The sequence below is a fragment of the Dictyostelium discoideum genome (genome assembly GCF_000004695.1).
Source record: "Dictyostelium discoideum AX4 chromosome 6 chromosome, whole genome shotgun sequence".
Taxonomy (NCBI): Eukaryota; Evosea; class Eumycetozoa; order Dictyosteliales; family Dictyosteliaceae; genus Dictyostelium; species Dictyostelium discoideum.
In genome coordinates, this window is record NC_007092.3 from 127,706 (window position 1) to 143,508 (window position 15,803).

General features: G+C 22.7%; 10 protein-coding genes across 10 annotated transcripts; 4 read left to right on the top strand and 6 right to left on the bottom strand.

Annotated features, from left to right (window-relative positions):
• Positions 1-60: 60 nt before the first annotated feature.
• DDB_G0291326 (hypothetical protein) lies at positions 61-291 on the bottom strand (the record flags this gene model as incomplete). Its single annotated transcript, XM_630051.1, has 1 exon — positions 61-291. One exon carries the CDS (start codon positions 289-291, stop codon positions 61-63), a length of 231 nt encoding a protein of 76 aa, XP_635143.1.
• A 311-nt stretch (positions 292-602) lies between these two features.
• Positions 603-1,446, bottom strand: DDB_G0291328 (hypothetical protein; the record flags this gene model as incomplete). Its single annotated transcript, XM_630052.1, has 2 exons — positions 603-1,343; positions 1,444-1,446. The coding sequence occupies 2 exons, from the start codon at positions 1,444-1,446 to the stop codon at positions 603-605; spliced, it is 744 nt and encodes a 247-aa protein (XP_635144.1).
• A 973-nt stretch (positions 1,447-2,419) lies between these two features.
• kctd9 (BTB/POZ domain-containing protein) lies at positions 2,420-3,886 on the top strand (the record flags this gene model as incomplete). Its single annotated transcript, XM_630053.1, has 1 exon — positions 2,420-3,886. The coding sequence occupies one exon, from the start codon at positions 2,420-2,422 to the stop codon at positions 3,884-3,886; it is 1,467 nt and encodes a 488-aa protein (XP_635145.1).
• A 302-nt stretch (positions 3,887-4,188) lies between these two features.
• Positions 4,189-5,334, bottom strand: DDB_G0291332 (hypothetical protein; the record flags this gene model as incomplete). The annotated part of the gene is made up of 3 exons (XM_630054.1): positions 4,189-4,399; positions 4,491-5,079; positions 5,184-5,334. The coding sequence occupies 3 exons, from the start codon at positions 5,332-5,334 to the stop codon at positions 4,189-4,191; spliced, it is 951 nt and encodes a 316-aa protein (XP_635146.1).
• Positions 5,335-5,859: 525 nt separating this feature from the next.
• Positions 5,860-6,435, top strand: DDB_G0291334 (hypothetical protein; the record flags this gene model as incomplete). The annotated part of the gene is made up of 2 exons (XM_630055.1): positions 5,860-6,055; positions 6,146-6,435. The coding sequence occupies 2 exons, from the start codon at positions 5,860-5,862 to the stop codon at positions 6,433-6,435; spliced, it is 486 nt and encodes a 161-aa protein (XP_635147.1).
• A 141-nt stretch (positions 6,436-6,576) lies between these two features.
• DDB_G0291336 (hypothetical protein) lies at positions 6,577-7,663 on the bottom strand (the record flags this gene model as incomplete). Its single annotated transcript, XM_630056.1, has 3 exons — positions 6,577-6,633; positions 6,737-6,985; positions 7,136-7,663. The coding sequence occupies 3 exons, from the start codon at positions 7,661-7,663 to the stop codon at positions 6,577-6,579; spliced, it is 834 nt and encodes a 277-aa protein (XP_635148.1).
• A 171-nt stretch (positions 7,664-7,834) lies between these two features.
• On the top strand, positions 7,835-8,566 carry DDB_G0291338 (hypothetical protein; the record flags this gene model as incomplete). The annotated part of the gene is made up of 2 exons (XM_630057.1): positions 7,835-8,365; positions 8,441-8,566. 2 exons carry the CDS (start codon positions 7,835-7,837, stop codon positions 8,564-8,566), a joined length of 657 nt encoding a protein of 218 aa, XP_635149.1.
• A 176-nt stretch (positions 8,567-8,742) lies between these two features.
• On the bottom strand, positions 8,743-10,205 carry DDB_G0291340 (hypothetical protein; the record flags this gene model as incomplete). The annotated part of the gene is made up of 2 exons (XM_630058.1): positions 8,743-9,308; positions 9,509-10,205. 2 exons carry the CDS (start codon positions 10,203-10,205, stop codon positions 8,743-8,745), a joined length of 1,263 nt encoding a protein of 420 aa, XP_635150.1.
• Positions 10,206-11,227: 1,022 nt separating this feature from the next.
• On the bottom strand, positions 11,228-12,286 carry DDB_G0291654 (hypothetical protein; the record flags this gene model as incomplete). The annotated part of the gene is made up of 2 exons (XM_630059.1): positions 11,228-11,308; positions 11,501-12,286. 2 exons carry the CDS (start codon positions 12,284-12,286, stop codon positions 11,228-11,230), a joined length of 867 nt encoding a protein of 288 aa, XP_635151.1.
• An 837-nt stretch (positions 12,287-13,123) lies between these two features.
• DDB_G0291342 (C2H2-type zinc finger-containing protein) lies at positions 13,124-15,556 on the top strand (the record flags this gene model as incomplete). The annotated part of the gene is made up of 1 exon (XM_630060.2): positions 13,124-15,556. One exon carries the CDS (start codon positions 13,124-13,126, stop codon positions 15,554-15,556), a length of 2,433 nt encoding a protein of 810 aa, XP_635152.2.
• Between the last annotated feature and the right edge of the window lie 247 nt (positions 15,557-15,803).

Consider the following 15,803-nt stretch of genomic DNA (forward strand, 5'->3'; position numbering starts at 1 on the left):
TTTTATTTCATTTTTTTTTTTTTTACTATTTACAGTTTTATTGATATATATATATTTTTATTAATTTTGGGATTTTTGGGATTGAGTTGTACTTTCTTGAGTAATTTGTTGTGTTTCATTTGGTTTATTTGTATATTTAGCTAAAAAGTTTTCTTTTTCAATCTGTTCTTCATCTTTTGTTGCAAAGTAAAAACCTACTGAACCAAATATAATTGTTGCATATGCAAACTTTTCCATAACTTTAAGATATCTAATCATTTTTGATCTTGTAAATAATGAACTTCTACCCATATTTTCTTTTTATATATATTATTTTGAATTTTTTTAAATTCCTTTAAATTTAAACCTTTGAAATATTAAACTGTTTTTCAAAATGAAAAAAACTAAAAAAGATTCTTAAACAAGTGGTGATTGGCAACCAAAATGAAAAAAAAGAAAAATGAAAAAATTGAAAAAAAAAAAAAAAAATTTAATCGCTTTTTTAATCACTTTTTAAAAAAAAAAAAAAAAAAAATAAAAAAAAAAAAAAAAAAAAAAAAATGAAAAAAAAAAAAAAAAACGAACAAATATCAATTTAAATAATTGTGATTAATTTTATAAATTTAATTTTTTATTTGATTTGAAATTAAATTTGAACAATACTTTTTAACATAATCAGATAAAATTGAAAATATTTTTTTACAACCTTTTTCACCCAATTCTAAAACCGATTCAAAAAGATCTTGAGGTACTTTTGAATCCATATTTAAAGAGATGACACCACCGATTTGAGGTTGAATTGAGAGTAAACAATCGGGACCACCCGAACGTTCTTCGATATTATTTAAATCCAAAACTGCAATACCATCAATACAACTAGTTGAACAAGCACAAATAAAATCTTTCATTGAAATACCTGCATCTATCAAAGCCAATGTAGAGGCATTGATAGCGGCAGCTTTTAAGCCACCATCCGATTGCAAAACTTGTAAATAGATATTTATCTGTGAACGTGGGTATAGATGAGTGTGAATTGTGCTTTCAAATGCTTGTTTTACTAAATTTGCAATCTCTGTCGTGACTCTATCTCCCTTGGTTTTTTGTTGAGGTTTTCTCTCTGTTGTGCTAAAACTACTGCTTGAAAATTCACATTTAACAACTGCTCTATCAAATACTCCTTTTCCACTCACTGATATTTCACGTGGTCCATAAACTGCTGCTATGATTTTTGTATTACCCTGTTCATAATATGCTGATCCATCTGCTCTTTTAAATATACCCATCTCAACATTTATTCTTCTTAATTCATTTGCTCTTCTACCATCAATTCTTAATCCTTCTGGTGATATATATGATAATTTACTCTATATATATACACATACATAAAAAGTGATTAATAATTAAGTAATATATTAAAATTTTAATTATTATTATTTTTATACTATTAAAAAATATGAAATTTACCATTATTTATTATTTATTTATAGATATTATTTACAAAAAAAAAAAAAAAAAAAAAAAAAGGGTATTTAATTATTTATGATTTATTATTTACAATTATTTTTAACCAAAAAAACGAAAAAAAAAAAAAAAAAAAAAAAAAAAAAAAAATTTGAATTTTTTTTTTCTTTTTTTCGCATTTTCAACCAAAAATCAATGTTTTAATTAAATAAATATAAAAAATAAAATAAAACAAAATAAAATTAAATTAAATATTCAAATATATAAAAAAAAAAGTACTTTTATTTTACACTTTTATTATTAGATTTTATTTTTAAATATATATATATATATATATTTTTCCCCACTAAAGTCCCATTTTCTTTGAAATTTTTTAAGTAAACTATTTTAATTGATAAAAAAAATATAATAAAATTAGTTATAAATAGTACTTAAACCCTGATTAAATATAGAAAAAAAAAAAAAAAAAAAAAAAAAAAAAAAAAAATATCCGTCTATTTATAGACCCAATTTAACTTTTCTTGTTTTTTAATTAATAGAAAATTTTTATAAAAAAAATATTTCCAAAATTTTTTTTTTTTTTTTTTTTTTTTTTTTTTTTTTTTTTTTTTTGAAAAAAAATTTTTTCCCCCCCCAAAAAAAAAAAAAAAAAAAACCCCAACCCGGTTTTTTTTCGGGGGGGAAATAATTTTTTTAAAAAAAAAAACCTTTTTTAATTTTTTTTTTTTCCCTAAAAAAAAAAAAAAAAAAAAAAAAAAAAACTATAAAATAATAAAAGAAAAGTATTCATTAATTTAAATCAGTTCTTTTTTTTTTTTTTTGTATCCTTTTTTTTTTTTTTTCCTCACACAAAAATAAATAAAAAAATAAAAATAAAAATAAATAATTATAATTGAAGAAAAAGAAGAATAATAATAATAATAGAATATTAAAATAATAAAATAAACTTATAAAAAAATAAAAAAAGTTTTTTAAATAAATGTTATCCTCAATGACAGATATTAGAAAAAGAGTAACAGTATTTCAAAATGGTAAAAGAGTTGGGGGTAAAGCTATAAGTTTACCAAAGAAATGGTCAGAATTTTTAAAGATTGTATCAAAGAAATTAAATATACCAGCCTCAAGAATCTATAATGAAGATGGTGGAGAAATCGATGAAATTGAATCAATAGTTGCAAAAGAGATATTATATGCAAGTTGTGGTGAACATTTTATACATATACCAAAGGATATTGGATATTTTGGCCAACCAACAATACCTAATCCTTATCTTATTGGACCATCCCCACCACCAAATATTTTCCCATTTCATAATGGTGGCGGTAGTGGTGGTATTGATATTGTACCATCAGGTTCATCATCTACTAATAGCACAACTACAACTACAACTACAACATCATCATCATCATCATCATCAAATACAACAACATCACCAAACAATCTTTTAACATCACCATCAATAGTAAATACTGGTGTTGGTGGTGGTGGTGTAAATCATAATATGATACAATTACTTGGTGGTAATGGTTGTATCACTGGTTTAAGTAGTTGTGGAGCAATAATAAATAATAATGAATGGATTAGTTTAAATGTTGGTGGTCGTATATTCTCAACTACTAGATCCACAATTATTAGAGATAAAGATAGTATGTTGGCAAAGATGTTTAGTGAAAGTTGGGATTCAGCAAAGGATATCAATGGTGCCTATTTGATTGATAGATCACCCGATTATTTCACACCAATATTAAACTATTTAAGATGTGGTACTATAGTTATCGATGAATCGCTCAATGTCGAAGGTGTATACCAAGAGGCAAGATTCTTTAATATCACTGGTATGTTGGATAAATTGGCATCATTGGTTGAAAGAAAATCAAGATCGACAGATGTATTCACTAGAAAAGATGTGATTTCAATTCTCTTAACTTCAAGTTCAAATTCAAGTTTAAGATGTCAAGGTTTAAATTTAGCGGGTGTGGATCTATCAAAATTGGATTTAAGAAATATTAATTTCAAAATGACCAATTTCAAAGAAACCAATCTTTCAAAATGTAATCTAGATAATGCCCTCCTACAGGAGGCTGATCTATCAGGTGCAAATTTAACAGGTGCAAGTTTAAGAGGTTCAAATTTAACAGGTGCAAATCTAGAGGATTGTATATTAAAAGGTGCAAACTTTGAAGATAGAGGTGGTCAAAGAGCAACCCTCGAAAATGTAAACTTTAAAAATGCTTCACTCGAAGAAGCAAACTTTAGTGGTGCAAACCTTAGAGTTTGTAATTTTAAAAGTGCAAACTTGGAAAATTGTAATTTTCGTGGTGCTGATTTAGCTGGTGCAAATTTAGAAAAATGTAATTTTAGAGGAGCAAACCTTCATAAAGCAAATTTAATTGGTGTAAATTTAAAAGGTGCAAATTTCGATATTAGAACTGTTAGTTCAAGATAATTTTAAAAAAAAAAAAATATATAATTCAACATATAAATACAATTACAATATATATATAATATTAAAAAAAAAAAAAAAAAAAAAAAAAAAAGATAAATTAATATTAAAAAAAATTAATATTAATAAAAATAAATGTACATATTTTTTAAAACAAAAGTTTATTTTTATTTTTTTAATCTTTTATATTCATTTATTTTATTATAAAAGTTTCGCTTTTTTTTATTATTATTATTATTATTATTATTATTATTATTATTATTATTATTATTATTATTATTATTATTATTATTATTATTATTATTTTATAAACAACCAAACCAATTTAAACCAGAATAAACAATATAACTGAGAAGAGTTAAATAGATAACAGTACGAGAAATACCAGTTTCAGAGAAAGTTTTATAATCTACTGGTTTAGTATGAAGTGATTTTAACATTTCAATTCTAACTTTTTTACTAATTGAATCAACTGTATCATCTTTTGAAATTTTAATTGGTGGTAAACATCTTACACTAAAAAAATTAAATAAATAAATATTTAATTAATAAATATTTATATATAAATTTTAAAAAATAAATATGAAAATAATAATTAAATATTTACACTAAAGAACCAGAATGTGGAAAAAATGTATTTGCATTCCAAATTTGATTATTTCCAAAAAATACAACTGGAACAATTGTTGAATGTGATTTCATTGCTAAATGGAATGGACCTTTTTTGAATTCCATTAAATTACCATCTTTTGAACGAGTTCCTTCTGGTGAAATTGCAATACAATATTTCTTAGTTTCAATGATATTTGCGGCATCGTTGATACTTGAGATTGCTGAATTCTTCTTTCCCCTATTAATTGGAATATGACCAACGAAATAAGCTAATAAAAATAACCATGGGAATAAATAAATCAATTCCTTTTTATAGATATATTTACATGGAATTGGTGAATAACCTTGCAAAACAATTGGATCCAAGTATGATGAATGACTATACATCAATACTGATGGTTGTTGTTTAAAATCTTTATATAATTCAAATCCTTCGGTTCTAACTTTAATATTTAATATCCATAATATACCTATTGACCATGCTCTAGATGCCATCTCCAATGGTGAATACCATTTTGATATATTATATTTCTTATAAATTGGTCCTAATATAAATCCAAATGGAATTGATAACCAAACTAAAGCTAAAATTTTAAAAAAAATAAATTATATAATTTAGTTTACTTTTTTTTTTTTTTTTTAAAAAAAAAAATGGGTGAACTTCAATTGTTATTATTATTTTACATACTTGTTACTATTATAGCCCATGTAATAATTACAAAAAATCTTAAAATTCTAAATCCAAAAAATTCATGTGGGACTGGTCCAAATATTATTTTCTCCTCCAAGGCAGATTCATCAATCTCTGTTATTTTATTTTCTTTTTTTCTTTGGGACATTTTAAATCAATATTGCAACAATAATAAAATAAAAATAAAAAAGTTAATGTTTAAACATTACTATTACTGAAAGCGATTTTTTTTTTTTTTTTTTTTTTTTTTTTTTAATTTTTTTTTTATTTTTTTATTTATTTTTTTATTTTTTTTTATTAAAATTACTTTCACATTAACCGATTTCCCATTTGAATTTTTTTTTTTTTTTTTGATTTTTTTTTTTAATTTAAGACCCTGCCACTTTTTACTTGAATTTTAAGATGACCATATAACCTCAACATTAATCACTAAATTTAGAATTTAATTTTCTAGGATTATTACTTTTGTTTTTATTTATTTATTTAAATAATTAAAAAAAAAAAAAATTTATAAAAATAAATAATTAATCCTGATGTAAAATACAAAGTTTAATTTTTTTTTTATTTTTTTTATTTTATTTTTTTTTTTTTATTTTTTTTTTTTTTCGTTCGGCATTTTTTTTTTTTTTAATTTTCTTTTAAATAAAAGGGCAATTTATAAATATCTTTTACAATGTCATCCTTAGAAAAATATGCTACAAATGATATACAAATTGAAAATATAATTTTAAAAAGTAATACACAAACTGAAATTTCAGATGGTTTATCTTTTGAAATTGATTTTAAAAAATTAAACCAAGATAATTTAAATGGTTTATACTGTAGAATTGAATTTGTTGTTGACATTGCTTTAAACAAATTTACTTTTGGTATGTACACAAATAAATACTTTGTTTAATTTTATTTATTATTTTAACATTTATTTAGTTTTTATAATTTATAATTTCATTTATTATTAGATATATTAAAATCATCAACAATTAATTATGACTCAACACAATCAAATATATCATTAAAGTTCAAAGATATTGAATCATTAGAAGAATTAATGAATAAAAATAATATTGATAGATTATTTTGGTGTAATATCAGTTGTTTAAATATTTATATAAATTATAAAAAAGATGGAGATGATGAAAATACACCTGAAAATTCTTTAAAAGTTTCAATTCCAACAAATATTTATAAAGATAAAAGAACTGATAACATAATTTATAAAACAACATATAATCCATTTGATTATTTGTAAAATTAAAAAAAAAAAAAAAAAAAAAAAAAAAAAATATTAAAACATTTTAAAAACACAAAAACAAAACAAATACAAAAACCTTTTTTCTCTCCTTTTTTTTTTTTTAATTCTTTTTTTTTATTTTTTTTTTTTTTATTATTATTATTTAATTAATTTCAATTCAGAATCATATCCTAATGTTTTCAAATCTTTTAAAGTCTAGAAAAAAAAAATAAAAAAATAAAAAAATAAAAATAAAAGTTAATAAAATAAAAATAAAAGTTAATAAAATAAAAATAAATAAAAAAAAAAAAATACACACTTCTGAAGAATCTTCAATTGTTTGATTAACATATAACTCAACAAAACCAGTAAAAGTTAAACCATTTCTTGGATGTGAATCATATCCATCCAACATTGATTGTAATGATTGTAAATCTAATTCTTGACCATTAACTGCTTTTGAATATAATTTCATCTCTGCTTTGTTCAAACAATTATCTTTATTTCTATCAAATCTATCAAAAATTTCCCTTAAAACTGTAATAAACTTTTTTGTAACACCACCATTCTTTTTTTTTTTTTTAATTTAAAATTATTTTATTTATTTTTGTTAGTAACGAAAAAAAAAATTATTATTATTACTTCTTAATTTACTATTATTATTATTATTTTTATTTTTATTTTTATTTTTTAATAAAGAATAAAATTTTATATTTACAATAATAATAAAAGGAATATTAAGGTTTGGAACACCTATATCCATAACTGGTTCAAAATCAGGAACAGAGTCAACTTCATCTTGAGTTAAACTTTCTTGTTCTAAAGTTTGTTTCATAATATTTACTCTTTCATCTGATGGATCTATTTTATTTGCTTTTTCTAATAATTCTGAAACTGATTCATAATTTCTTTGCATACCTTTAACATATGCAAGACCTAAATATGCATCAATACATTCAGAATCCATTTCAATTGCTTTGGAAAATAATTCTGTTACTTTTTCTATAATTTCAATTTCATTAAAATCATCATCATCATCAGTATTATCATCATTATTTATTGAATTTTTATTTTCATCTATATTGGTTTGTGAAAGATTTGATGCAGTTTCATCCAATATATTTTTATCTTCTCTATCTTTTAATTGTTTAATTAATTTATTTGCATCTTCACAATATTCAATTGCTTTTAATTCTCTATCCTCTTCACTTAAATTATTAGTTGTTGTAGTTGTTTGATCTGTCATTTTTTTTTTTTTTTTTATACAAATTAATAATAAACTTTGGGATAAGAAAAAAAACGAATTAAAGTTTTTTTTTTTTTTTTTTTCAAAAACGGACGAATTTAAATTAATCTTGATTTTTTTTTTTTTTTTTTTTTTTTTTTCATAAAGATAAAAATAAATTATAAGAATAAAATGGTTCAAAGTTTTAATATTGAAGCAATTAAATGTTTAAAACATGTATTTTTAAATAGATCATTAATTATACCACATTTAGAAGTTAAAGATATTAGAAATATAAATTTTCAATCACTTTACGATAGAGGATTTAAAGGAGTATTATTTGATAAAGATAATACATTAACTGAACCTTATAAAAATGAAATCTATAATCCCTATAAAGAATCACTTAATAAATGTTTAGAAATTTTTGGAAATGATAATGTTGTAATTATATCCAATAGTGCAGGTTCAAGTGACGATGCTCCAAATTTTGAAAAAGCAAATCAAATTGAAAAATCATTAGGTATAAAAGTATTAAAACATAATACAAAGAAACCAGATGGTATTGATTCTGTTAAAAATCATTTCAAAACTGATCCAAAAAATTTAATTATGATTGGTGATCGTTATTTAACTGATATTTTATTTGGTAACCTTTATGGAATGCTTACAATTTATACACATCCAATAACTTCTGTTGGTGATAATTTTTTTGTAAAATTGGTAAGTATCTTTAATTTTTTTTTTTTTTTTTTTTTTTTTTCTTGTTTAACAAAATTTTTTTTTTTTTTTTTTTAGATAAGAAATAAAGAAAGACAAATTGTTTTATGTTTAAAAAATTATTTTAAAATTGATGCTCCAAAAAATCTATTATGTTCTAGTGAATTTGAAAAAATTAATAATGATGATCAAAAGAATAAATAAATAAATAAATAAAAAAGTTTTTTTTTTTTTTAAATTTTTAGTTTATTTAATTTAATTTAAATTTTTCTTTCTTTTTTTTATTTAATATTTAAATAATATTTAAATATTTTAAATGATTATAAATAATAGATGGCATTACTTTTTTTTTTTTTTTTTAAATTTTACTAAATCTTTTTTTAAAATGATTCATCATAAGATTTAGTAGTAATTGAAGAGTATTCTTCAGAGGAAGTTTTAGTTGCAGAAGCGAGATATTCACCAGATCTTGATGGTGATAAGAGGAAAGAAACACCAATGAGAGCGAGAGCATTAGTGGTGACATAGAAAGCGAGAACTGTTTTTTCACGTACCCATGGTTCGACTGCGGCGGCAATGATACAAATAATTGGAAGGATTAAGAACCAAGCAACAAATGCAATACCAAAGACAGTGTAAAAGTTACGTTTGGCTGGATGAGTTTCTTCTAAATATGTATTATAACCACACCACATAAACCATAACATTGCTAAACTACGTGCTACCAATAAAATAATACCTGGTACTGTATCATACATATAGGTGGTTGCTGCTGGATTTTCACCTGCTTTAATCCAAACAAACATAATGAAATATAATACTGTTAAAACACCCATAGCACCTAATACAATTCTCTTTTCATCAATTGTAACACGTGAAATTGCCCATCCTTTTGCAATTAAAATTAATAATAAAATAAATAATAATTGTGCTGCTAAATCTAAAACTATTAAATTTAAAAAAAAAAAAATAAAAAATAAAAAAATAAAATAAAATAAAAAAAAAGATTAATATTACTTCATATATATTTTTTTTTTTTTTGTGTGTAACTTAAAAATCCAATTTTTTTTTTTATTTTTTTTTTTTTTTTCCGAAAAACGAAAAAAAAAAACAAGAAAATAATTAAGAAAAAAAAATAAAACTTACGTTCACCAAAACCTTGAGCACCTTTACCACCAGTACCATTATGAGAATAAGAACCATAATTACAAAGGAGTACAAAAACAGAAAGGAATTCTAAAACGATGACACCTGAAAGAATTTTGATCATTGGATGGAATGCATTTGCTTTATATAATTTGAATGCTGTAAAGGCAGTGTAACCAGTTAAGACTAAAAATACGAAAAAGTAAACCAAATATAATGCTTCGAGACCTTGTTCATCGTAAGAGAATTGGGCTGACCACAAACCACCGCCATTTAAGAGGGTGAGGGTGAAATCAACTTCACCAACTTCACTATCACAATTTGCTGCAACGACATACCAAAAATGGGCACGTTGGTGATCCTCTGGTAATAAGACTCTTGATGAGTTGGCTGAAAGTTGATTCATATTGGTTTGTGGAGTACTTGCTGTCACTCTTTCCAAACAACTATATTTACTATTACCACCTACACCCCATTCAGTGGCCCAATCGTTGTAAATGTAAATTGATGTACTTGCGTTTGCTGCTGTTCCAACGTATGATAATGAAGCACCTGGTGTTGTACTGTAACAGAATTTTGCTAAAAATACAAAATTATTATTACTATTGATTTTCTCCTTTACAACCATACCATTGCTGACATTGCAAATTAAAAATCCAATTAAAATTGTAAACAAAATACTTGTTTGTTTTAACATTTTGTTTTTTTTTTTTTTTTTTTCCTACTTCTTTTAATTAATTATTGTTTTAAGTGCGCAATTCAATTTATTTATTCTAAAAAAAAAAAAAAAAAAAAACTTAAGGCTCAAAAAAAAAAAAAAATTTAGATTTTTTTTTTAAAAAAAAAAAAAAAAAAAAAAAAAAAAATTAAAAAAAATAAAATAAAAAAAAATTTCAACAATCTAGTAGATTACTAGATATTTTAATTTTGATTTTAATTTTTTTTTTTTATTTATAAATTTTATTTTTATTTATTTTTTATTTTTTTTTTTTTGGTATTTTTTTTATAATTTTATCTCTTTTGAATTGTTTTTTTTTTTTTTGTTTGGTTGCCTTCTTTAAGATAAAATTTGGTCAATTTCTTTTTGTCATTTCCACTTTTGTTTTAAAAATTTTTATTTTTGAATTCAACCACCCAATTATTTCCTTTTTCTTTAAATATAAATTCTGAGTTTCATACTAATTACCCAAAATTTTCATTTGAACATAATCCAAAAAAAAAAAAAATTTTTTTGTTCTTTCAAAAGGTGGGGCAATGGTGGGGTTTTTTTTTATTTTTTTGGATTATTTTTTTTTTTTGGATTATTGCTCTGCCAAGAATTGCAATAATCCAAAAAAATTCTTGCTCTGCCAAGAATTGCAATCCAAAAAAAATAAAAAAAAACCACCATTCCTCTGGGGAATTTTGTTGGATTATTTTTTTTTTTTTTTTGGGTTGCAATTCTTGGCAGAGCAACAAAATTCCCCGTAATTTTTTTTTTTTACGAAAATAAATCAAAGGAATGGTAGTTTGAGAAAAAAAAAAAAAAAATAAAAAAATTAAGTTCCCCAAAAGAAGAACATCAAAAGAAAGAAAAAAAAAAAAGGTTTTAAATTATATAATTTAACAAATATTTATTTAATTTTTTAAAAAATACTAATAAAAAATATAAAATAATAAATAAATAAATAAATAAATAACAATTTTGAAATAAAAAAAAAAAAAAAACAAAAGATACACCTATTTAGTACAAACTATATATGTTGCTTCTGAACCAATAAATTCACCTTTACTTAAAAGTTGATCGACATGGTTTACAATCTAATAATAAATAATAAATAATAAATAATAATAATAATTTAATAATAATAATAATAATAGTAATAATAATAATAATAATAATAATAATAATAATAATAATAATAATAATAATAATAATAATAATAATAATAATAATAATAATAATAATAATAATAATAATAATAATAATAGAATTAAAAATAAATAGTTTACCTTTGATTTCCAAAGTGAAAATTTTTCATTATCAAGTGTTTTAATGAATGATTGCATATCAGGATTTGATAGGAATACTTGAGAATATTCCTCACCATTTTGAATTGGAGAATTAACAAAAGTATGACCAACAAGTACTCTAGAGAAACCAGCATCCAAGGCCAATTGACGAATTTTATTTGAATCATTTAAATGAAAAGGTGATCTTGATTGAGTGGTACCAAAATTCAATCCAATCTCCTCTGCCATCTTTTTAACAATTGTAAATTGATTCGAATTCTCTGGTCTACCCCAAACTGAAAAAGCAGCAATACCACCAACTTCTAATACTCTATAAGCTTCTTTTAACATTGTTTCTGGTGATGTTACTAAATGTAAACAAAAATTACTAAAATAACGATCGAATGAACCATTTTCAAATGGTAATTGTTCAGCATTACATTGTTGAATTTTAAAATTTAACTCTGAGATTTCATTGCTATCTTGATTGATGGTAATTCCAAGTTTCTCTTTTGTCAATTCAATCATTTCATTGGAAATATCAGTTGATATTAATTTAGTTGAATCTTTTTTATAATCTAAACATAATTTAGTACCTGCACCTGGTCCACATGCTACCTCTAATATTGATTTACACCTATTATTATCACCAAATTCACTTGTCAATCCTAAACTTGTTATCAATATAAATGCAACAGGTGCTGTTGCACATTCATTATAATGTTGATAATTTTTACTAAAAATACTCCATCTTTCTTTTAATTCCTCTGATGTTAATACTTTCATTTTTTTTTATTTTTTATATTATATATATATAATATTACAATATTGCCACTTAAATAAAATTTAAAGAAAAAAAATTTGTTTTCAATTTTTTTTAAAAAAAAAAAAAAAAAAAAAAATAGAAAAATTAATTAATTGCTTTGGCACAAACAGAAAAATTAATTACCTTTTTATTTTATTTTTTTATTTTTTTTTTCTCAATCAAAGATCGGAAAAAGAAATTTAAGGGGAAATAATCCAAAAAAAGCTTTTTACAAATTTTTTTTTTTTTGTTTGTTGTTATTATTAGAAAAAAAAAAAAAAAAAAAAAAAAATAATTAAAAAAAAATTAAATTAAAAAATAATTTTTAAAATAAATTAAATTAAAAGAAAAAAAAAATATTTCAAAAAAAAAAAAAAAAAAAAAAAAAATTTATAACTGTCATTCGCACAATTACGGAGTGTTGTCACTTAACTTTTAAAAAAAAATGAAAAAAATAAACAAAAACAACAAAAACAACCACAACAATTGATTGAATTGATTCATTTGTCTCCACCACTATACACACACCATTCACCCATAATTATCCTGTCACAAAAATTTTAATATCTGTCATAAAAAAAAAAAAAAATAAAATAAAATAAAATAAAATAAAAAAATAATAAAATAAAATAATAAAATAAAAACAAAAAAATAATATACACACATACTATTTTTTATAATAATAAAATAATTTTTTTTTTTGTTTTGTTTTTTTTTTTTTTTTTCCTTCTTCTCTCTCTTCTCTCTCCCTCAACTTTATCACATATAAATAATAATAAATAACAAAAATCAAAATCAAATAATAGTAGTATAAATTAATGATTAATATGATTGATAATAATAAAGGCATCAATAAATTAGATGCAGCAATTTATTATTATCTGGTTGAAAAAGGGATGGCAAAAACAGCTCTATCATTTTCACAAGAAATGAACTTTGATATTGGTGGGCTGAGTCCACTACTCTCAAATTCATCCCATTTATTATCAAAAGGTTGGGAACAATTAAATTCAATTGGATTTTTCAATAATCAAAATATTCATATGACAAGTAGTCCAATTAGTATTAATAGCAGTAATAATAATAATAATAATAATAATAATAACAGCAATGGCAATAATATTCATTTAAATAATAGTCCACCTAATAATAATAATAATAATAATAATAATAACTTTTTCAACCCGCCAAATTTCTTAGGTAACAACAATACAAATAGTAATAATAATAATAACAATAATAATAATAGTAATAATAAAAACAGCTTTTTATTTCAAAATCCAAACCAAATAGCAAATCCTTCTTTTTTTTCATCAGCCAATCCCTCAACTAATAATATAATACCGCCAAATCCAAATCCAAATTCTAATAATAATAATACTGGTAATAGTGGAGGCTTAATTTTAGATAATTCAGCCACAAACTTTTTCCAAAATGTAAATAGTAGTGACAATAATAATAACAACAATAATAATAGTGGTAATAATGTTAATAACAATAACACGAACCAATCCATTTTTCTCTCATCTCAAAAACAACCGATTCAAACCGAACCAAAAAATAATACTAACAACACCAATAATATTAATCCAAGCAATAATAATAATAATAATAATAATAATAATAATAATAATAATAATAATAACAACAGTAGCAGTAACAATACCAATAATAATAATAATAATAATAATATTGATAATTTACAAAGTTCAATTTCATCACAATTACAATTATCATCCCCACCGTCAAGTTCCCCAATTGCAACATCAGCAATGTCCCCAAATAATTTGGATACAAACCAAATACTCCATACAATAGGGTGCAATATCGAGCATATTCACAATCAATTTTGTAATATGTTGTTTCAAAATCAAACAAATTCATCACCTTCTTTGTCTACCTCTCATACTTCAATGAACATAACTAACGAGCCAGCAAAAATTTTAGATAAAAAATCACAATTTTCAATTCAATCTCAAAATGATGATAATAATACTACTAACAATAATAATAATAATAATATTAGTAATAATAATAATAATAATAATAATAGTAGTAATAGTAGTAATAATAATAATCATGGTAACAATCGCAATATTCATAATCATTCACATGGACATAATCAACACAACCATGGCCATGGTCATAATCAACACAACCATGGACATAATCATGGCCATCATAATCATGGGCATGGACATAATCATGGACATCACAATCATGGCCATCATAATCATGGTCATAATCATAATCATAATCATGGTCATAATCATAATCATGGAAATCACAATAATGGCCAAAATACTCCAATTCACAATCATTTTTCTAGTGCACCAATACCAATTGGATCTAATAATAATAATAATAATAAAACAACCACTACAACAACTACTACAACAACAACAACGAATAGTTCATCACCAAGTGATGGAATTAATTTCAATTTAAATAGTAATAGTAGTGATGTTGAAAGTTATTTAATAAAATCCATTGGTGAAGGAGGTGAAGAGAAATTCACATGTGACTATCAATCATGTGGTAAATCATTTAGTACATTGGCTATATTTAAACGACATTTAAAAGAACATACTGGTTGTAAACCATTCGTTTGTACTGAAGAGGGTTGCAATAAAAGATTCTCAAGAAAATTCGACTTAAAGGTACATTTACGTTCTCATACAGGTGAAAAGCCTTATCTTTGTACATTCCCTGGTTGTAGTAAAAGATTTGCTCGTTCCTCTGATTTACGTCTTCATCAAAGAATTCATACTGGTGAGAAACCTTTTGTATGTGATTGGGAAGGTTGTTCAAAAAGATTTATTCGTCAAGCTGATTTAAAAAAACATAGAAAAACACATCAACTTAATAATAATAATAATGCAGCAGCAGCATCATCATCATCTTCATCATCTTCGTCACATCCACATGTTCATAGTGTTGGTTGTGGTCATACAGCAATAGCTCATGAAGGTCATATCGATTTTTTACACGATCGCCATTTACATTCAATGAATCATGATCATGTTGATCATAGTATTGAAGTATCCGAAACCAATCCTACAAGTTGTACTCCTAAATTCGTTTGTAGTCATCATCCTGATGGTTCTTCTCATTCAATGGATTGTGGTCATGAAATTGTTCCACATTTTGACCATTATGATTTCTTGGTCGATGGTCATCTTCATCATGTACATGAAGGTCATTGCGATAATCATGGTTGGGTTGAAGTAATAAATAACTTTATGAAATAATCAATTTTTTTTTTTATTATTTTTATTCTTTCAAAAAAAATAATTTTTAAAAAAAAAAAAATCTTTTTGAAAAAGCAATAAAAATAAATAAAAAAATCTTTTTGAAAAAGCAATAAAAATAAATAAAAAAATAAAAAAAAAAAATATCCACATTGGTAAACTAATTTTCATCATCATAAAAAGATATTTTCAAAAAATCCATTGAATTTTTTTTTTTTTTTTAAATTTTTACTTTCACTTTTCAAAA